This window comes from Desmodus rotundus, chromosome 6, assembly GCF_022682495.2.
Source record: "Desmodus rotundus isolate HL8 chromosome 6, HLdesRot8A.1, whole genome shotgun sequence".
NCBI lineage: Eukaryota > Metazoa > Chordata > Mammalia > Chiroptera > Phyllostomidae > Desmodus > Desmodus rotundus.
The window spans coordinates 76,206,865-76,229,638 of NC_071392.1; the positions used below are offsets into that span (position 1 = coordinate 76,206,865).

Here is a 22,774-nt window from a genome sequence, read left to right on the forward strand (position 1 = left end):
TATTAAAAGGCCTTCTGTTTTGCTTTAACATAGAGTGAGAACTGGACAGGGCCACATCTACAGGGAGATTCCGCAGATGGGGACTCAGCGATTGCAGTGTTTAAGGGTAAACATGATAAAGATAAACAAATGAGCAAACTAATGGAATGTGATAGACAGGATGCCCAAGTAATTGCTATAAATGTTGCGTCCTTTTTTTTTTTTTTTTTTTGGTCAGAGACCTAGAAAGGACTTTAACCTCAAGGTCTATTAATCTGGCTCCTATCCCTTGGTAGAGCTGGTGGCACTTTATGTTCTAAATCATAAATACGTGATTTGCCCTTCGTGTGCTCTTTCCATTAAGTTCGTTATCTCATTGTAAGACTGGAAAATGTACACAGGTGGGTGTCTAAACCTTGAGAATCTGACCTGCAGGTGGGAATTTTACCATGTGGGAATTCACTCGAGTTCTTAGACTGCTGACAGATGAGCCTCAGCCATGGTCCCTATAAATAACTTCAGGAGGGACACTGAGTTCTAGGAAGACCCTTGGCCATGAGGTGGATCCTGTTTCTTGGTGCCCTTTGGGGGCACATCTACTGTCGAGAAACATTTGTAGGGTAAGTTACGCTTTCTGATGCCTGTTTGGATTTTGCTTACTTGATTCAGGGTCGCTCACTGGATTGTGGCAGAATCAAGGGTGGGAGTGTTCAGCATTTTCAGAGAGTTCCCTTAGATTTGGAGAGGAGCTAGTGGGATTAATAGAAATGAGTGACCAGAGAGAGAGAGAAGAGAGACGAGAGAGAGGGGAGAGAGAGAGAGAGATGAATGAGATTTAAAGAAAAATAACAAAAATGAAAACTGAACACATATACCCTATTTCTCTCTGTCCTTCCTCATTTTCTCCTCGGATGATCAGGATTTAAGGATGAAAGATATGAGTGAAAATAAAGCTGTTTGGCCATTTATCTCAGTAAGTGAACGGATTATACTCCCGCCCCTTCCTCCCTACCTTCCTGGCCATGTTAGCCCTTGTCCGCCCCATCTTCCAACCCAGTGCCCGAGTAGTGGAAGCTCATGAAGTGGCAAGACCAGGGCGGCAGGTTTCAGTCCAACGCCAACTCTCACGGCTTTGCAAGATTCATCTTTGCTCCAAAGTACTTTGTTCCAAGAATCTCTAAAGGGCGTTAGGTAGCATTTCTTGAAGAGTGTTTTAGGGAATAACAAGTGGTCAAATAAATCTGGCCCCTTAAAGTGGATGGTCAAATAAACTTGGGAATCTTATGGTTAAATAAACTATAGGATTTCCAGATTTGTTTTTTTCTTTAACTAAATTAGCATGTGCTTTAAATCTATGAGAGGAGTTCTAGGTTGCTGCATCTACCCAATATTTTTGATCATAAAACTCTTCCTCACTTTTTTAAAATGCTGAGCAAGTCAGCATTTAAACAGCTACTATTCCTTAGCACACACACACCAGGAAATATTAGCCTAATGGATTAACGTTTCCCAGCGCCTCTCCATTTTAAAGGAGGACTCCTGGGAGTAAAGACGTTAGTCAAAAAGAACGAGACTCAAATGGAAGAATTTGCAGACCATCTGTGGCAGGGGGGTGCTTGAAGGCTTTGAATAGCTCATCCTATCGCGTGTACTCCACTCGAGTTCATTGGAAATTGCATGGCACTTGGTTTCAGAAGACCCGAATTCTTATCCCTGTACACCGCCGTATGGCTCTCTGTACCTGTCCGTCCCCACCGTACAAACGAACAAGGCAGTCAGCCTGCTCGGAGAAATGCATAGAGGAGACACATCTGTCTCCCAGGAAGACTTGTGAGAATCCCGCTCTACTACCCAACTTTTTACTAAAGATGTGTGTTTGCTCGTTTTTGCAGCTTCTTTTTCCTGCCAAGTTGTCCTTGATATCCTTCATTCCCCACCATGTGTTTGTGTGGGGGGGAGGAGAGAGGCAAACCGTGATTTTTCTGGGTCCCAATTGTGCCTAGCTACACTCCAGCTTTGGCTACATACATCTCATTCGGAGATGGAACTCTGATACATTTGAGATAACAGCAGCAAAACAAACAAACAAAAACACCCCCCATGCCCCCACACACCATTCTAGTCTCTCCAGATGTGAATTCGATTCCTCTTCCAAGCACCAAACTAATTATTCTACTTAAGAAAAAAACAACTTATTTCTGAAAAACAGGAACAGACGAGTTTTAAAAGCCAGTTCTTTAATGAGCAGCAGGTGTTATTTGAGAATAATCATTAGCTAAAGGAAAGGTAACTTTAATGTCAAGCTTCCTGCTAGGAGCAGGTATACCTCTTAATTATTATTTAGATAACATACCCTTGGGGGAAGTGAAGCCATGCTATCAACTGCTCATTCTGCGGATGTGGGTCAGTATACTATTTATTAGCTTCTCGATTCTCAGAGAGGTTATTGACTGCTGCGTTAACCTCTGGGCACGTGGAGACTAACCGGGACGGAAAGCAACAGGAACCAGTGTCCAGGTTTTGCTTTCTAAGGTCATGCCTGTGGTTAATATTCTTTAGAGATCAAGTTCTTGAGATCATACCAAGGAATGAAGAACAAATAAAAAATCTGGCAGAACTGGAGGCTGAAGAGGACCTTCAGGTATCTGTCCCGGAGTGACGACTCCACAGTTAGATGCCGATGCTCCTCACTTTGGATCTACTCCTCTCCTCTGACTGTGTGTGGGATGCCAGCTCATGAAGCCGGGATGCAGAAAACCTGGGCTCTTGTCCCAGCGCGGTGACATGGGGCAAGTTCCCCACGTTTCCTGTGTCTCATTTTCCCATTGAGTCTAAGGAGAATAAATAAACCATTCTTCTATCTCATAGTTTGATTGTTAAGAATGAAAAGAGAGATTGAAGTTACTTTGAAAAAATTCTGAACACTTTTAATGTATGATTTCCTTCCTAAAATAATTTATAGTATAATATTGTTATACAATGAATTAGATCACTTGAATGTCAACTGTTAAAAAAAAAAAAAAACTGCCACAGTTTTAAATACTCTGTTCCTTCTGCCCATTTTAATAGCTAACTACGGGGGGCGGTTATAAAGCATATGCCAATGCTTGGCTATTTAAAAACCCTTCTTGCAAAATCACAGCAATTCCACAATGATTCCAGTCTTGTGGGCGTGAGATAAAATAGACGGGAATTGACTTCTTGAAATCTATCAGTGCTGAGCTGTCCATTTCTCTGACATGACCCACTCCTTGCCTTGGCCTTTCATCCCTTTCAGCTTGATTTCTGGAAATCACCCACCACACCAGGGGAGACAGTCCACATCCGAGTTCCCTTTGTCAGTGTCCAGGCAGTGAAGGTTTCCTTGGAGTCCCAGGACATTGCTTACTCCATCATGATTGAAGATGTTCAGGTAATGACCCCATAGAACACCCTTCCAGAGGCTTGCTGGTCCATTTGAACAGAGGACCGTCCTCTTTAATCCCTGGGGCCCCTCCGCCAGGGAACAGACCTGTGGGTGCCACTAGGGCCGCCCTGCAGTCTGCACCATCCCTGCAGAGTGGGCAGGGAGGCACGGTCCCTCTCTCTTTTGCATTTGGCACCAGTGGGTTATGGTAATAAAGAGTTTAAGGGCAAGGAGAAGAGAGTCTCCAGCATGAAATATAAGAGGCAAACTGATGGGTATTAGTTAAAGTAGGTAAGATTTTATTCATCTAGCTTTTAATTGGAGGTTACCTTGGGCCCTGTGTCTGACCATGGGGCATAAATGTATTGGCCACCGTAGGAGAAGGCACTCTCTGAACAAAAGGTGAAGCAGTCAACTCTACAGACTATAACGGAATTTATTATAGGGTAGTTTATTTCCAGGAGGATTGGGCCAGAGCAGACAGAAAGACGTTCTAGCAGTTTTACGAAAATCACTCCCCGCTACCAGACCCCTGTCGCAGTACTGTGTGTGTGTGTGTGTGTGTGTGGTGTACTAATGATTGACAGGACAAAGAATGCTGTAGCTCCAGGGGCCACACCTCCTGGTGGTTTGTGATCAGTGATTTTCAACCAGTGTGCCACAACAATTTTTAAAACATGGGACACTCGACCATGTCCAGGGGCACGGATCTCTTTTCTCTTAGCCCGTCAAATAAAAAAGTGACAACAGCCAACACGACAATAGCCGTCCGGTGTGGATGAATCAAAATTATACCTATTTTGCTTTGTCACATTGGCAGAAACATTTTTGAAGTGCTGCAGAATCTCAGTAATTAGTTCATGTGTGCCACGAGATGAAAAAGGTTGAAAATCGCTGCGATAGATAATTGCTTATAATTGATACTATTACCAGTTTGATATTGATCCTGGTTGTCACGGCACGCCGGGTATTGCTAACAAAAGCATTCACAGCTCCACTTTAAGGAACACAGACAGGCATCAACCGGAAAGCTCTGATATGCGTGTTAAGGACTGTGAAGGTGGTCAAAGGTCACCGCATGGAACTTAAGAAACGAAGTGAAATCTGGGACACAGAGATGGAGCTGGTGTTGCTCACATCTCCATATATACAGCCCGGGGTTCCCACCGAGGGAGGAGGAGCCATGCGCCAACCAGGGGACTGATGTCATCCTGTATTGGCAGCATCCGGCTGGCCAGAAGCCCCATTAATGCCCCACGTCTTTCAGGGTGCTGCCAGAATAAGGCAAAGGCATGGCCCCGAAGCCTCTGGGACAGGAAAAGGGATGCTTGGGACGGGGGCCTGAGTGTCACGGTTTCCTTCACAACTGCATCGAACAGATGCAAACGCACCTGTTCAATAAGCTAATCACAGGTATGACTGGTTTGCCTTAGGTTCTGTTGGACAGAGAGAATGAGGAAATGTTACTTAATCAGAGAAGAGAACGGAATGGTAACTTCAACTTTGGGGCTTATCACACCCTGGAAGAGGTAAGTGTTTCCAAAGGAACGCCTGAGAAATGGGCCCTTCTCCCCTCGGAAGACAAGACCCATACTTCCCCTTGATGATGTAATGGAAATGATTCTCTTATTCCCTAACTTCTCCAAAGTTAGGAAACTTATAATTGATACTGTTACCAGTTTGATATCTCCAAGTTCCCTGGGATTTCACAGCCAGTATGAAGTGTCACGGCCTTACGGCCGGACCTAAAGCCCACCTGCCCGTCCCAGCGGCCATCCCACGGTTTTCGAAGCAGCCAGAAGCGTCCTAAGCGGGCGCACAAACAGCCTCCCGAGGTGGAGCGTGCTCTCTGCTCACGGCCCCCCTGCTGACTTCCGGCAGGGGTGCTGCCCACAAAGCCATCTGAGAGCTGTGCTTCATGCTGTCACTGATGATAGAATCAGGGGACACCTTGACACCTCTGACTTCCAGCCAAGGGCCTGGTGTCCCACCCGCCCGAAGCTTCCAGGCCTCTCACGTCTTTCCCGAGTTTCGCCGCAGTGATAGATAACACCCCTTCCTCCGTCCGAGTCACACGCTGACGCCCGGGCACCCGGACGAGTCCGCACGGAACTTTTCTGGGGCCCACAGGGGTCTCTCCGCACTGACTGGCTTGGGGGTGAGGGGTGCAGGGGAGGGGCATGAGCAGATGGAGGTTGGGGGCCCCAGGGGACAGGTGGGGAGCAAGGAAGATCCAGACAGGAGGAGGTTTCTGGTAGGTGCCGATTCCCCAGAGCAGGAATTATAAAATGCAAAAAACTCTGAAAACAAAGCCCCCCCCCCCCATTTATTTGGTGGCACAACCTGCCCTAAACTCCTATGGGAGGGGCGACAAAATCGGATCTGAACTGACTTGCTACTCCTTCCTGTCGCTGCCAGAAATCCCATGCATGTGAATGGGGAGCAGCGCCACCGGTGCAGGACCCAGTGCAGGCTCTCCACCTTCCTAAAAGCCCCCCCGCCCAGAAAAATAACCCCTTTAGTTTGAGAGCTGTGTACGGCCTCTGCGGGTTTCAGATGCGGGCCTGCGGGCCGACGCCGCGACGGAGAGGAGGGAGCGCGGCCCGCCCCATCCCCGCCTCGGGCGCAGCCGCGGGGCCCCGGCGGCGCAGCGTTTCAATATACTTCGCGACCACGCGGCGATGTCGCCGGTGACAAGTGCCTCCGAGGCGGGCACCCGGTCGCCCCGGCCCGAACCAGCCCTGCTGCCTTTTTGTAATGCCCGTCTCGCCTCTAAATCCACTTTTGTGTGTGTGTGTGCGCGCGCTGCCACCATTTGCGTTCCTCTGCTCGTGAGCGCGAGCAGCTTTCCGACCCGGGCCAGTGGCGCGCCGGGGCTGGGCGGGCAAAGCTCCAGGCGAGCCAGGAAAGTGCCATTTTGTTTCCAGCACAGAACTGGAAAGAGCCGGCTCCGCAGCCGCAAAATGGCTTCCCGGGCTCCGGGCCCGGCAGAGGCCCGGGGACTCGCCTGGCAGCTCTGCTGCAGACGTCCCCAATCCGGCAGCATCCGTCGCGCTGCTCTCTCCACTTTTTCCCGACGGAATGGAAAAGGAGGGAGAGAAACCTCGCGAATGGGTGCATCGGGTTATTCATTTGCAAATGTCTTATTTATTCATCTTAAACATTGCAGATTTCTCAAAAGATGGATGACCTCGTGGCTGAGTACCCGGGTCTACTGAGCAAAGTGACTATTGGCTACTCTTTCGAAAAACGGCCCATGAACGTGCTCAAGGTACACAGGCGCACGCTCCCAGCGCCTCGCGGCTCCCAGGCGGGACCCCGGTCTCGGCCCGCCCGCAGAGCGTCCCCCGGCCTCCCGCCCCGCGGCTGCAACCGGTCCTCGCCGGTTTGGAGTATCCACCTCCCGGCCCCCTGTTTTTCCCTGTTTTCCCTGTGCCGACCGACGCGGGTCTGCGGGAGTGAATTAAAGCTCCCCTCTCGGTGGATTCGCTCGCAGGCCCCCCGGGGAGCGAGGCGCTAACAGGAACAGGGGAGGGGGCGGGGAGGCGGTGCGGGCCCGGTGGGCTGGCGGGGGGCAGGTGAGCTGTTGGGCAGTAGATCAGGCTGGTAGTTCTGCGCCCCATTTTCTTTCCTCTTAAAAAAGACCCCGAGAGATTTTTTGTTTTTAAGCGCCGAAGCCAGAGAGCCGCATTTAGAAAAAGGGTTCCCGCATTTAAAAGAAGGCGTTCCCGCAGTGTGCGAAGGGGTGACAGGCCACCGAATCGCATACGGAAATGCCCCGAAACAGGGCATTTTTGGGGTATTGCAACCTGTAACCTCTAACAGAAATTTCAAGTTTTTTCACCTTGCCCTGAAAAAGAGTGAAAGGTTTCCTAGAAAGAGTTTGTTAAGGAAAAAAAAAAAGAAAGAAAGAAAGAAAGAAAAGGAATGTCACAACTCTGCTAAATTTGGAAACGTTATGGCTGAGAACCAAGGGACTCAGGACAGATGGATTTCTCCAGAATGTTTTTCTCCAAGCAGGCCTGAGAGCAGTGGTTTGCCAACTTATTGACACTGGGCCACATTTGCTAACATTCACTACCTTCTTTTTAAAAATTTCCTCCTGCCTGTTTCTGCTGCAGCTGGGTCAGGAAACCGCAGCTCCCCCCGCACTCCCCCCTTTGGATTTTCCTGGCCTTCCCTTCTCCAGGGTGGTTTGTGGTTGAGAATGTTATGTGTTTTTGGAAGTTCCCTGCTTTTTGCATTTGAACTCTTCGGAGGAAAAGGCACAGAACATTTTGAACAAAAACTCTCAAAACTCATGAAATGAAATCTTTAGCAAGGATTTTCATTTCTCATTTACCTTATCTCCTATGTTTACAGTGCTGCACAGAGCTAGTTGACGGTGCAAAAATAATCTTTTCTTCCCCATTTACTGATCCAGTTGGCAAAGCCTCTGCTCCAAAGAAAACTAAGTCACTTGGATCATTGAATTTCAGCTCTGGAAAGCACATTCAGAGCCTACCATTCTGTTTTTATGAAGGATTCCACAGGTTATCACAAGCATTTTTATTACAAAAATGGCACAATCACTGTATAAAATTGGAGAATAGAGAAACAGACCGAAAAAAAAAAAAAAGACAAAGAAAAGAAAAACATCCCCATATTCCTAATTCCACAATTACGGAGTGGCAGCTATTAACATGTTGCTGTGTAGCCTTCCATTTCTTTCTCTTTTTCCTCTCCCTCTTTCTTTTACTCGTTGTGTGTGGACATCTACATACGTACACACGAACCAGCATTTAAAAAAAATAAAAATGGCATCATACTATTAGCCTGCTTTTAAAAATTTACAGCATACAATGGACATATTTCCCTGGCATTACACATTATCTGCAATGATTTTTTTACAGACATGAGAAAAGAAAAAGTCTATGCTCTCATTATCCTGTAGTTAAGCTGTCATTAAAGGAAGGGGCCCGACATAATCACGTGAAGTGAGAAGAGTTAATAGGTGCTTCACTGTCTACACCTCCCCCTCCTCACTCAATCACATCAAGTGCAGCAAGACGGACAGACTGGGCCCTGGGTGAAAGAGAAGGGACTGGGGGTCCGCAGCGGCTGAGCGTCCACATTTCCACGCTTCTTTTGCAGTTCAGTACCGGAGGAGACAAGCCGGCCATCTGGCTAGACGCCGGGATCCATGCTCGAGAGTGGGTTACACAAGCTACTGCATTGTGGACAGCAAATAAGGTCATTTCGCCTAAAATTCCTTGATTATTTTGTCTTTCTGGGATCAGATCCTACCTAAGCACGCGACAGTCCCCGTGGCCCTAAGGGCTCACGCTCTCAGCCCAGTAGCTTCTCTCGCCTCACAGGCAGGAACAGACCCGCTGCTGCTTTTTTGGTACTGCCCCAGGCGAGTGCCCTGGCACTGTCCCTGAGGCAGGCCACCGTGTACCTGTGAAAAGACACAGCGAGCTGGAAGAGATTGAAAGGGTAGCAAAGAAAGACCCCCGGGAGTCAGACTTCAGCATGAGAACAGACAAGAGAAAAATTGCTTTGCTGCCTTGAATTCCCAGGGCTGAGGCACAATGTGCTAGAAATCTATGAAATCACGGAAGGGGCTCAAGATGGAAAATATGAACAAGTGCTGGAAGCGTTTACTTTGACCTACAGATCCAAAGTGGAATGAGTAAGGTTTCCTGGTGGTTCCGAGCATTTTCCAAATCTGATTTTGAAGTCAGGGTGTAGCAGTACCTCTCTTCCACATGTTCATTGGAATTGGAGTCAGGACACCAGGCTGGGTATGACCTCGTCTGGTATTTCTTAAGTAATTCAAAAATGACACGCTATAAATCAGAATGTTAATTCATGAGCAAAGGAAATCAATCCACATCAGATCATTCAAGCATGTGCAACCACGTGCACACTGACTGATACATTTTTCCCTTCAATTAAAATGCGGTTACCTTTAGGGTATTATGAAATGGATATTTAACAGTTGAATAATAATGCTTTAGGATGACTGAGCACAGGAAATGAGTAAATTTTAATCCAGCAGAAACTTCAACTCTACTGCAATTGATTGCAAGTAGAAATTTAATTCCCCAAATGGAATTTAACTGTTTCTCTGTATCTGGAGGAAAGTCTCCGCATACTTAAGTTATCTGATGTTGGTCATGAGTTCTTTTGGGAAGCTACCCTGTGTGGTGATTAAGAAAAAATGTAAACATTTCTTTGCTTCGTAGATCCCTGTAAGCCGCATACACCATTGCGTACCATTGCAAAGTGCCTCCCTGGAATTAGTAGAATTCTCCTGCTTTTGAGAGAAAATGGATAAGTAATATCTGATTTTTAGTTAATATATTATTCTGACCAGAAATAAAAGTATAGGCATTGGCATGTGAAGCACATTAACACTGCAGGGGATTATAGGAAGTCCGGGAAGACTTTCACTGACTAGCAGCGATATCTTGTTCACGTTTGGAAAAAACACCTTGCCGTGATATTCCATCGTGTAAGCCCCGGTGAAAGGGAAGTATGAGCTTGGCGTCTGTGTTGTTGTCTCTGCGCAGATTGCCTCTGATTATGGAAACGATCCATCCATCACTTCCATTTTGGACACAATGGATATCTTCCTGCTGCCTGTCACAAACCCTGATGGATATGTGTTCTCTCAAACCAAAGTAAGCCTGGACTTCTTCTCTTCTTAGAACAAGAATTAAAGGAGCTGTGTAGGAACTTCGAAAACAAGATAAAAGTAATCTTTCTGTCCTTGATTTACCCTAAACAGAACTCTTAATCTCTCCGTAGCGGCCCCAAACGGAGGCGTGCAGTGGAATTTATAATCACTTATTCCAGCACACGATGTCTTTACATATTGCCTCCGTCAGAGCCTTATTTCAGCTGTTAGGCTGGGCTATTAGAGTTCAGTGTTCACCATGAGTCACCTAGGAGATTTGTTCCAATTATCTCTGTGTTTTTGTGGTAGGATTGATAGAAGAGAGGAGGCGGATGTTACCTGCTGACAATTAGATTTGCAGTGGGATTTAGGTAGGCAGTACAATACATCTAACATTTTGCTTAAAATTTGTAGAAGAAATCCTCTGGAGTATTACTAAAAAGGAGTTATGTGGGTTTTTTTTTTTTTCCATTTAAAATCTCATTACAAAACACCTTTGTGGCAACCGTGACCCCAAGTATGTTCAAAATGAGTGAGAGCTTCAAGTTTATTTTTGGAGAGATCTGACTACAATAGCGTTTTTCAATGTGTTTCAAAGGAACTCGTACAAATACTAGTACTCATCTTATGAGATGCCCTGTGAATAAAGGTTCCACGTTCAAGTTTGGGAAATATCATCCACTGTATCTTTCTCTCTTGGATTTTCATTAAAAAAAAAATCAGAGCATGAAAAAAACCCTTAGAAGTTCTAAAGTAAATCAGCCAACTGGGCTCTCTATATTCCCAAAATATTCTATCACACAACCCTTGCTCCCTCCCCACTTTTTGAGTTCTTGTTGTTGCCGTTGAATAGAACTGGTGTTTTCCGGAACAGGGTTTGGCAGGTATTCATTTGAGGAGATGGGAGAATGTCTACCTCTCTGTGTGAGAGACAGCTTAGGAGCTCCAAGCAGAACTCTGTGTGAGGGCTGTGCCACACCTCTGGCAGGGAAGTTCGTGCAGTTCCAAAGGGCCTTCCGGGAGGGATGGAGGGAAATTAACACAATTCTAAAGAAAACTTCATCATCAGGCTGAGTGACCGCCCCCCCCCCCCCCACCCCGTATTCTCTTTTGTTTGGATTTTAAAGAATCGTATGTGGCGAAAGACCCGGTCCAAAGTCTCTGGAAGCGGCTGTGTCGGTGTGGATCCTAACCGGAACTGGGACGCAGGTTTTGGAGGTGAGCGCCGGGACTTGCCTCCAGGGATGGTCAGACGTGGTCTGCCCAGCTAGGTGTTTTGCATGGCTCTGCAGGGCTGCCAGCCTGCTAAGCCCATTCAGGATTCAAGCCATTTAAAAACCTATTTGAAAAACACTTAACTGAATTCCCTTCACAGGCACGCAGTGCTGTCACAGAGCTCTGAGCAGCATTTAATATATTTTGTCTCACATCTCGGTTTTCCCACAAGCTGTAGCCGGCTCGGCTTCTGAGCTCTCACAGCAAGACATTGCGCAATGGAGGGAGGCCGCCGGAAGTCCCGAACCAACCACTAGAGGGGGTTAGCCTCTATTCGGAAGGGAAGCATTACATCATCTATGGATGCTTCCAGAAAGAAAACTAAAGTACAAGTAGGATTAAGAACCTGATTTTCAAAATAGATTCAAAAGAGAAAATACTAGCTTGCTGGTCTGGCTCTGTTGACTCGCAGCTGTAATTTTTCAGAGTTCAGTGGCCTGGTCGGGGCGCGCCTCTATGCATTCAGGCATCAGCTAGAACTATTTCTCTCTTTCTAATCATAGAATTGAAATTTGTTTGGTTTTTCCTCAGAAGGTACGTTAACAGTGAGGTGAGAAACTTTATCTCTTCCACTGCAGTTTTCTTAACACCTAGCACAGTGTCTGGAATATAGAAGGCAATCACTAAATATTTGTAAGACAAATAAATTAATGAGACTCACCGAATCCGGAAAGAACACACTAGGGACTTATGACGGGATACGCATGAGTGGCAACTTCTTCATTCATCGATTTTACAATAGTTTTTTTTTTTTTTTTTTAGTGTAGGGAAAAAAAAATCAAAGCATCAGATCCAAAATAATATTGCCCTTATAAAATAATACTAAAATAAGGCTGATAGGCTGTATTTATCCTTTGTCCATATCACTTAGAGACCTTCGGAAGTCCCGGGCCCTACCCATGCCCACAGAGTTCCTCTAGCCTCTGCAGCTCTGGCCAGGCCTCAGTGAGCCAGCTTCAGTGGTTATGGGTAACTCGAGTTGCTGAGAAAATCAAGGCCAAAGGTGGCCTTGTGGTCTAAAGTACTTGTGATTTCCCCGCTGTAGAAGGGGTGTCAGAGGTTCCCTGCATTTGTGGTTTTGTGACTTAGAAGTACAGATGCATAAAATCTTCTACTCTTGGACTCGAAGAATTGGAAGAGATCCCAGAAAATGAACTTGCTTAACTCCCACCCAATGCAGGAATTTCATCTATAATATTAAACCTAGTTTTTCTTCCAATAACTCCCACAGAGAGGAGATGATCTAATTTGATAGCTCTTTCTGCCATATAGAAGAGCCATATTTTAAAGGATGTCCAGAAGCATTTCAGTTCGGCTTCCTGACTCTGGCATTCTTGCTCTGATTTCCAGAGGAGGAGCTTGGTGATGTGTGGTAACTGCCTTCATACAGTGTCTTCCTAAATCTCACTGTTCTCTTTGGGCTGCTTCTGCACGCCATCAGGACCTGGAGCGAGCAACAATCCTTGCTCTGATTCATATCATGGACCCAGTGCCAACTCCGAAGTTGAAGTGAAATCCGTAGTGGACTTCATCAAGAGTCACGGAAAAGTCAAGGCCTTCATTACCCTCCACAGCTATTCCCAGCTGCTGATGTTCCCCTATGGGTATAAATGCTCCAAGTTAAATGACTTTGATGAGCTGGTGAGTTTCTGAAACTTCATTTCAGCTCATCTGCCAATATCCATTGTGTGGATGAGTAAGTTTCAGTCCTAAAGTTAGGAACTGAGATGGGAGTGCATTAGGGATAGGTTATAAAGATGAATGAGGCGTGATATGCCCAACCGCCGAGAAGACTGTGATATGGCCTTCCCTAAATTAAGTTTCCTTAAGAAATAGAATTCATGAAATTATTATTGCCTTCATCTAGATAAGCAAGACCCTGATTTGAACATAAGTTCCCAGGATGTGCTTTCTGTTGCTTAGGAAATAACCACTTGGATTTGGACCTGAGGCTCTTGGATCTAGTGTCAGATGCTCTAGCTGACTTCCAGCTCCTTGCCTAGTACCTTCCTGCTGCCCTCAGCTCTATGACCCGCCTTCGTGGTGCCCTGGTGTTTGATGTTGGGCGTAAAACACTCACTTCCCTAACTTCGATATCCTCCCTTGTCTTTCCTGTGTGAGGGATAAGTGAAGTGGTGGCAGCCTTAAGTTAGACGGTGACGTCTCAGGTGGCTGCTTACAAATGACCAAGAACTATCCCCAGCTGAAGAGCATGTGCAAATATTTCCAGTTTGGCTTTTAGGCTTAATTTTTGAAACCTGTATGCTAGAGATAAGCCCTGAGATGCGACCTTTTGGTTAATTTACTTTCAAATGGATTGTTGTCAACAGCTCCTGGCAGAAATGGATTAGATTACTCTAATTCAGGTGTATCTTTCATCCCATCAGTTGGGTGTCAGCACTGTAGGGCAGTTTTCAGGGTTTGGATGGCATGTAGTATGAGTCAAGGTCAAATCAGGGGGAAAAGAACGTCAAGGATGAAAAGGGCCTAAAAGGTACTTTTAGGAGAGCTAGATCACCTTAAATTATCCACACCTGGTGCTGGAATCCCTGCCAGATAGTTATTCATCCTGTGATTGGATGGTTTCCTGGCCTTAAGGAGCCTATTCCACCTTGGGACATATTTGATTGTTTGCGTTCTTCCTTATAGAGAGCCAAACCAACTCCTTATGGTTTTCACCTGTCAGGCCTGATTTATCGTCTGGCTCCATGGAGCAAGTTTATTTCTCTTTGAGAGGCGAGTCCACTAATAACCTGCTTCTCCCCGGTTTTTCTTATCTCTATTATTGTAAATACCGCCAGTTCTTTCAGGCCCTCATAATAGGGTCCCAAGTTTCCATAACATTCGGGTTGCTATTTTCCAAACATGCTTTGGTTTGTCTGTGTACTTCCAGAGTAGCTCCCAGAAGTGAATGTAAAGCTTGCGTTGAGGGTTAACTAGCACAGCAGAGCGTGACCATAACCGCCCTCAGCCGGACCGACTACTTCTGCTTATGCAGCTGAGGGTCAGTTTATTGGCAGTAGCACCGGCCCGTTGACTCATGTTGGGCTTATTGACAACCGAAACCCCCAGGCTCTCTGAGGATTCTGCCGAGCCAGGTTTCCCCCATCTGGTAATCGTACAGTTGTTTTCCTGGACCCAAGTTTAAGACCTGACATTTATCCCTAGCAAGGATAGTAAAGCCTCAATCAGTCAAAATTGGAACCCTCAGATAATGGAAAATATGCTGCTGAGCGGTACTTCTTGGAAAGAGAGACAGTCATAGGGATGAATAATGGCCCTGGTCATTATTAGTGCAAATGTGCGGATGACCAAATAAACAGTGAGGGTCTTCATGTTGTATTTTAAACGCCAACAAAAGTGAGCTGTGCTTACTTCTCAGGGAAGATGGTTGAAACGCAAAGGGCGTTGTGCTTATTCCTCAAGTAATCAGAGAGTCAGTCAGTCAGAGTGTCCCATTCTGCATTCTGCTAGTTGGCGTCTGTTCTTCCAAGAGCTGAGCGTTACCCTTTCACCTTCCCTTGCTTCTCTCACTCTAGGATGAAGTGGCCCGCAAGGCTGCCCGATCTCTGACAAGCCTGCACGGCACCAAGTACAAAGTGGGGCCTATCTGCTCAGTCATCTGTAAGTAGCTAATGTGTTTCTACAAATGATCCGCTAAGGTAGCAGGCACCGTGTGATTTGGGGTTTAAATGCTCTGGTGTAAAATGGATACCCCTCCATGCATGAAACCCAGCCTTATCCAGTCCCCTCTGCGAGGCTAGGTCTCCTCCCCGACATATCTACTATGTGATATTGAGAACAAGGAACATTCAAAATATGGCAGTTGTGTGCTCTCTCCTCTGCCCGTCCTGGTCCTTACAGCCTGCTCTTAGCATGTGGAATCTGTGCCCGAAAACAGGCCTTTGTCAAGACCTGGTCCTAAGTCATCACTTTTATCAATTACACTTTTCTTGGCCAGACTTCCTGAAAGCCCCCTCTCCCCCAGTGGTCTGGGATAAAAATAAGAAATGTCGGCAGTGCTATGGGAAAGCCCAACGCACCCTCATGCAGATTCTGAGTCCCCCAAAGGCATCCCTCCAGTTCCTATGGACACAGCCAGAAACTCGGGGCCCTGCAAGTGAATGCCAGGAGTTCCCTAGTGTTCCCGTGGCCGTGACCCTTCAGAAACAAATGCTTCTTACAGTCACCCACTCTGTTCAACACACTTTTATAAAGCATCTTCTAAGCACTAATCACTATGCCAAGTACTGGACACATAGTGAACCACAGAGTCCTCACTTTAATGTGGGCCATGAAGAGGAAGTCAATGAACTTCAGTGTGATATGTGCAATAGAAGGCTATAAATGCTACAAAAGCATTAGAAAGTTGGGGGGATTTGACAGTGGCAGAGTCAGGAAAAGTTTCATGTAGGGAGAGGGCAGAGTTTGGAAGACTGATCACCAGATAGCTAGAGAAGGGGAAGAGAGATGGGGCACTCTGGCTCCTTCACAGCCCATGCAAAGGCGCCAAAGGATGAAACTTGATGATGGGCCCTCCGTGAACTACACGGAGGCTTGGGGCTGCTGGAATGAAAGTAGTAAGAAGGGGAGTGGGGGAGTTCAGGGTTGCATGTATGTACCACATTAAGAAGTTTAGGTTTTTAACCTAAAGGATTCTGGAAGCCTCTGGAGAGTTTTCAGCAGGGCATGGAGCATGTTGAGGCGTTGTGTTTTAATTTAGACAAAACATGTTAGCTTCAGTGTGGAGAATGAAGAAATAATGGACTGGATGTAGGAGCATCCCATTGGAAGAGTAGAAGACCTCTGGAGAGAGATGCTGCCCAACTAGAACAGTGAGGATGGAAGGGGGACATTTAGGAGGTAAAACCAGAGGTTTTTGCCATTAATTGGATGTGGAGAGTTTCTCACCGAAGGACATTGCGTGGTGCCATTAACTGAGGGAGACATCCAGGAAGGTGAAACGAGTAGGGGGTTGGAAAGATAATGAGTTCAGCTCTGGAAATATTGAGGGTTTAAAAAATATATATATATTTTATTTACTTATTTTTAGAAAGAAGGGAAGGGAGGGAGAAAGAGAGGGAGAGAAACATCAATGTGTGGTTGCCTCTCACTCACCCCCTAGTGGGGACCTGGCCTGCAACCCAGGCATGTGCCCTGACTGGGAATTGAACGGGAGACCCTTTGGTTCACAGACTGGCACTCAATCCACTGAGCCGCACCAGCCAGGTCTTGAGGTTGTTTTCAAGCAGGGATGCCCTGCAGGCTTTGGGCTACACGGCCCTGAGATCCTGCAGAGAGAGAGATTGGGGATAGTTGACAGGGAGGGGATGGTTGGCACAGGAGAGCGGGAGTAGGAGGAGCCCTGGGTGGAGGAGGGGAGCAAGACGTTAGGCCCGAGACCAGGTTAGTAGCCTGGGAGGGAGACGCAGCAGGGCTGGGCAGAGAGGAGACAGATCTCTGTGTTTCAGCAATTGTTGGGCAGGAGGCAGCGTATAATGACAAAGGGCACAGAAAGGCTAACTGTTACAAGGGCAGAATATTTACCATTGGATTTTCACCGCTAGTGTTAAAAAACAAAATACAACTGAGTAAATTTGAAGATCTAATGGGCTTTTTAAAGCAATTCATGAGTTGGGCAGCATCCCATGTAGCAACCAAAAGGGCACTCTGGGGGTTGTACAGAATGGAAGGTTTTATAGGCAGAAAGAGGGTGGACCAAGAAGTTAAGAGTGGATTATTTCAGGCAAGGACACCTTTTCTTGGGGGAAGGCAGGGGGTCTCACCAGGCAGATTAATTCACTAGTGTGGGTCAGGAAATTCCAAGCTGATTTTGTTTAAAATGCCACTCCTGGGAGAGGCTTACACTGCAATTAGGTTAGGTATTAAATCTAGGTTTGGTGTCATGGGCTTTTTTAGCACAAGCGATGCCATTTTGGGCCCGTGGTTTTCTCTTTTTTAACACTCGTGTGGGGGAGGAAGAAATTTTCCTTATCCTCAAGGTTCTTTCAGCTGGTTTAATAAATAGACATGAGGCAGATTAACACGAGAAAATGACCGAATTTAATTACATACCTATGTATGGGAACTCTCACATCCATGAGAGAGTCAGAGACCCCACATCCATGAGAGGTTCAATGGCAGAAAGGAAAGTTGAAATAGATGCGTGCAGAAGGCTATTGCAGGACGTTGGAGCAGATGGTCGGTAAACTAAGGCGTGCCCTGCCCTATAGATAGGTCAGAAAAGGGAAAAAGGTTATCTCCGATAATCTTTAATCATGGGTGAGGCCCCTAATTCATATTCTTCTAGGGAGTTAAGCGGGAGAGGGCAGAAGTTTCTCTTGCTCCCGCAGGGTCCTGGTTGCTTTTAGCTCAGCACAGTCTGACAGGCACATCTTGGGGTAACTTGTTTGGAACCCCTACACTAGCTTATTGGTGACCATAAGAGAGAAGTTTCGGGAGAGTGGTAAGGGGAGCTGAAGGAGCCCCGGGATGGGGGAGAGGCAACGCTCTCGAGCAGACAACTCTTTGGAGGAACCTGGGTGTGAAGGGAAGGAGAGAGAGGAATCAAGGATTCCTTTTTTTAAAAAAAAAAATTTTTTTTAATTATAAGTTTTACATTTTTTATTGCATTTTTTCCATTGCCATTTTTCTCTGCTATACCCATTATTACTATTGTTATTTTTTAGATAAGAGACTTACTTTACTGACTGGGGAAGGATTAAGAGAGGGAACTATGAAAGAGTCAGGAGAAAGAAAGGAGAAATGACCAATGTAATACGTTTGCAGAGCGGGGGAGAAGAGGGGCAAGACAGGGACAAGCAGAGGTGGGCAAATCAGGCTTGAACCAGAGGGGAGTCTGTAGGCATACTGGGGGCAAAGTCAGCTGTCTGTACGAGGGTGGTGGTGGCAGAAATCTGAGGGTACACACACTTGTGAGGCATCGTTTTCTTTCTGTCTATGTATTTTTAGGCAGAAGGGAGGGGAGGGAGAAAGAGAGGGAGAGAAACATCAAGTGTGGTTGCCTCTCATGCACCCCCTACTGGGGACCTGGCTTGCAACCCAGGCATGAGCCCTGCTTGGGAATTGAACCAGTGACCCTTTGATTCGCAGGCTGGCGCTCAATCCACTGAGCCACACCAGCCAGGGCTGAGGCATGGTTTTCTTAATGGGAGTCATTCAAAAATAAAATTCAACCCAGTAACTTTGAAGATCTGATTGGCATTACTGGCAATTCATGAATTGGGCAGCACCCCTCGAAGGGCACTCTGGGGGTTGTACAAGATGGATGGTTTTTATAGGCAGAAAGAGGGTGGGACGAAGAAGTGAAGAGCGGATTATTTCAGGCAAGGACACCTTTTCTTGGCGGAAGGCAGGGGGTCTCACCAGGCAGGTCACCTCACTGGTGTAGGTCAGGAAATTCCAAGCTGATTTGTTTAAAATGCCACTCCTGGGAGAGGCTTAAACTGCAATTAGATCAGGTGTTAAATCTAGGTTTGGTGTCATGGGCTTTTAGCACAAGTGATGCCATTTTGGGCCTCTGCTCTTATCTTTAACGGGGTCTTGGAGAGCGGAGAAGTGATAGTTTACGCACCCTATCTGGAACACTTAATGAAAATCCAGAAACTACCGATCTGGTCATATTGCAGATGGTGATAGTTCTTTTTTTCCAGATCATGATTTTTCTTTTCTTTTTTCTACTATGATGCATTTAAAAACTTCATAGAGAAACAGAATCCAATAACCAACATTTTAATTTTCAGTTTCAATTTCATTAATGGTTTTGTCGATGAACACAAATATATTAATCTAGCATGTCCATATATGAACATTCAAACCAATAGAGAATTTTTACAGTAATTTATTTGAACCAAGCAGAGGATGCACCTGGAAGCAAAATCTCAACAGACTGAGAAAAATGCTTCAGATGATAATAGTTTGCAGTTTCTTTAATGCGTTTGAGACTAAGGAGTGAAGTGAGGAAGGTTACATAGAGGTGAGAGGAGGCCGGGTGGGATGGGATGACGCGATAGTTAAGATTGATTATGTGGGCCCTCGAGGGTGGTCATGCTTCAGAAGGAGGGGTTTGAAAGGTGTGTTAACCTAGATGCACAGACATAGTGGACACAGCTTGCTTAAGGCAAAGAGAAGCCTTTTACAGGCCTGGGACGTGACTCCCCCCCGTGACCTGCCCCATTAGGAATTTATGGTCAGATCACTCTGTGATCACGCTGAGATTACTTTCTGTAGAACCTCTTTTTCGTCCACCAGCTGTCAGCCAGTGTTCCAGTTTGCATCCAGCTCTTTTTCAGTTAACATAATTTCCTGTATAATTTTATGTTTTTCCACTCTAGGTATTTGTTTTCCCATTTTAGTGCTATATCCCAGTTATTGGGCCTTCAGATTGTTTTAACTTCTTGTTAAACAGTGCTACTATGAACGTGTCGGTACAAGCTCCTCTTTCTTTTAGATCTCTTTGGTACAGCTTCCCAAGGCAAGAATTCCAAGTCAAAAGGAACAGCTTTGGAGCTCTTGCTGTTCTCTGGGAAGACTCAGCTGCCTACAGTTGCCCAGACCTTTGAAACCACTTTCCACGTGGGTTGGTCCGTTCCTTTGGCAGAGGCACCTCAGTAGAGGAGGGCCTCCTGCGTGAAGGCCGCAGGGCAGGTGGATGCATGCTTTTTCCGCGTGGTAGCCTGTGAGTGGAGGCTGGAGTTCGGAATGTCAGCAGAATGGCCTCAGCCATTTTGTAACTGGGAACCTAGTTTTTTCCCTCCTTAGCTGAGGTATTTATAAGTAAGGTAGACGTTGGAAGGCTGAGGTTTAGTATGTTTTTCTTGGTAAGGTCACAGATACTGAAGACATTTTCAATAAGCAAATATCAGAGGAATATAGGGTTTGCTGTCTGATTTTTTTGGAACCTGACCATTAGTGGTCAAGCAAGTTCTGGCTACATCTCTGCCCAGAGTCGACTCTGTTATCTTTGATTCTGGTCTCGTTCCAGCTTAGGCAAGCACTGCCTCTGGGAACTAGTCCCAATTAAACGCTTTGGGCCTCCTGCCCCAGACTGGTATGCAGCTCTGAGCTGAGCACCTGCTCCACTCCGCCCAGAGGTGGCTGAACTTTTGTGGTAGGTGAGACATTTCCTGGGCAGTTTCTCCTCTGGAAAGGGCCGCGAGGAGCTCTGCTACCATAGGTGTTTGTCCAGTAGGAGTTGTGATGTGAGTTCTTCCTCAGAGAGGTGTAGGGGACAAAAACATAGACCTTGGGGACAGGGGCCTGGGTTTGCGTTATAGCTCCGCCACTTTGGAACCAAGTAACTTTGGGCAGGTCACTCATCCTTCCTTGCTTTCTTCATCTGTGAAATGGGTTGTTGAGAATCTCAAAAGATAGAATGTAGGTTTAAAGTGTTCCCCAGCCCTAAGGCACTGTGTAAATGTTCTTCGTTAGTTTTTTGCTGAGCTACTCTTCTCCAGGTACCTCTTGTCCTTAATGTGGCCCAGCTTTTTTGATAGGATCCTAATCACACTTATAATCACAAATGACATTTATTGGATACCTACTCTACATAAATTACTCCAGCTCCTTCATTTAATCTCTCCGAACCTCAGTTTTTTTATCTGTAAAATGGAAATAATACTAATATCTACTTCGTGACTCAGTGGTGATTACAGGAACCAATTTAGCATAGTGCCTAACGCATTTAGTTAAGTTCTCAATAAGTGTTAGAATCATAAACATTATATTATTTCATTTAATTCTCATTGCTCTGTGAAATAAATAGTAGTAGTATCCCTATTCGACGGATGGGGCATTTGGGACTCAGTGAGATGTGGGGTGCCTTAGGTCACCAGCTAATGTTTGGCAGAATCAGGACTCAGTGTGAAGCTAGTGTTCTGTCCACTGTGGACTTCTTTTCTTTCTTTCCTCTCTTTTTTAAAATCCTTACCCAAGGATATGTTTATTGATTTTAGAGAGAGGAAGGGAGAGAAGGAGGGGAGAGAGGGAGAGACAGATCGACAGACATCAATGTGAGAGCGAAACATCGATTGGTTGCGTCCTGTACGCTCCCTGCCTGGAGGCTGAACCCGCAGCCTAGGCCTGTGCCCTGACTGGGAATCAAACCCGCAACATTTTGGTGAACAGGATAATGCTCCAGCCAACTGAGCAACCTGGCCAGGACCCACTATGGACTTTTTGTGGGATTGGCTGTGTCCTGTAGCCACACCAAAGGCATAAGTTAGCACTTTTGGCACCCAGGAAGGCTCAGGTCAAGTCGGAAACCTTTCAGTATTTGCCGTTTGCCAGGTGCTCCCGTAGCTGCTGTGAGTGAAGACTGACACGAGTCACAGGAGTTGTGTTCAGTCACAGTATTAGCCACGAGTCCTGCCCCTCCCTGGTACAGCCTCCCCGGTCTTCCCTTTGCCCGGCCCGTTCTTAGGGACGAGGGGACTTCCTCCATCTCTGCCCCAGCCACCTCCTTCAGTTGACCTCTACCTGCCCTCTCTGGGCGGGGCCTCAGAGCACGTCCGTCACTCAGCTCTTCTGAGTCATAATCACCCCAAGTCTTTGTAGGCTGATGCCACCTTCCTTCATCATGTGTCTTGTCAGCAGCCCCACATTACACAGGTGCACGTTACTCTCTCGAGTGAGCCCATCACCCGTAAGTACTGGGCTTGTTGTTTTATGTAGAACAAAGCGTGTTCAGCTCTTCCGCTGAGAGTTCCCTGAGGTCAGGGACCAATATTTTTCTTCTATTTGTAGTCCCTCCTCTCCCTCTAGAGAAAACAGTGTCTACACCTAGCACTCTTCTCAAGAAGGAAATGGGGTGGCCTCCAAAGTTCCAGACGATGCCAGTTAGGAGAGCCTGCAGGATTCCAAATGGGTGGGTGGAGCCAGAGGCTCCTGAGAACACCAGGGGGAGGCTGCGTGTAGTGCCCCTTTACATAGCACCTCTTGCTTTTCGGGTGAATCCTGTGTTTTTTCATGAGCATGATCCCCTACCAAGCTACCCCTGCTCTCAAGGACCATGCAAACGGGGGCCTAACTTACCTTTGTAGTAGTGGTTGAACTTAATATAGAGGTTGTGTAGCTGTGAGAGGCCAGTGGGAATGGCATAACCAGACTTCATTCTCATGTGCCCTTCAGACCAAGCCAGTGGAGGAAGCATTGACTGGACCTATGACTCTGGCATCAAATACTCGTTTGCCTTTGAGCTGAGAGACGAGGGTCAACACGGCTTCCTCCTGCCCGCCGAGCAGATCTTACCCACGGCCGAAGAGACCTGGCTCGGCCTGAAGACCATCATGGAGCATGTGCGAGACCACCCCTATTAGGGTTGTGGGGGAATAAACACCATTAAAAGTTCTCTGGTTTGAAGCAAAGTGGTGGAGTGGTGATTCCTTTTTCCAATCCTGATATGGGAGGATTATTTCTGCAGTTTGTGTTGC

General features: G+C 46.5%; 1 protein-coding gene across 1 annotated transcript; it reads left to right on the top strand.

Annotated features, from left to right (window-relative positions):
• Nucleotides 1–441: 441 nt before the first annotated feature.
• On the top strand, nucleotides 442–22,708 carry CPA2 (carboxypeptidase A2). The gene is made up of 11 exons (XM_024555113.3): nucleotides 442–599; nucleotides 2,539–2,620; nucleotides 3,257–3,391; nucleotides 4,819–4,914; nucleotides 6,555–6,656; nucleotides 8,519–8,617; nucleotides 9,943–10,053; nucleotides 11,177–11,267; nucleotides 12,766–12,965; nucleotides 14,864–14,948; nucleotides 22,473–22,708. The coding sequence occupies exons 1-11, from the start codon at nucleotides 535–537 to the stop codon at nucleotides 22,658–22,660; spliced, it is 1,254 nt and encodes a 417-aa protein (XP_024410881.1). The 5' UTR covers nucleotides 442–534; the 3' UTR covers nucleotides 22,661–22,708.
• The last annotated feature ends 66 nt before the right edge of the window (nucleotides 22,709–22,774 follow it).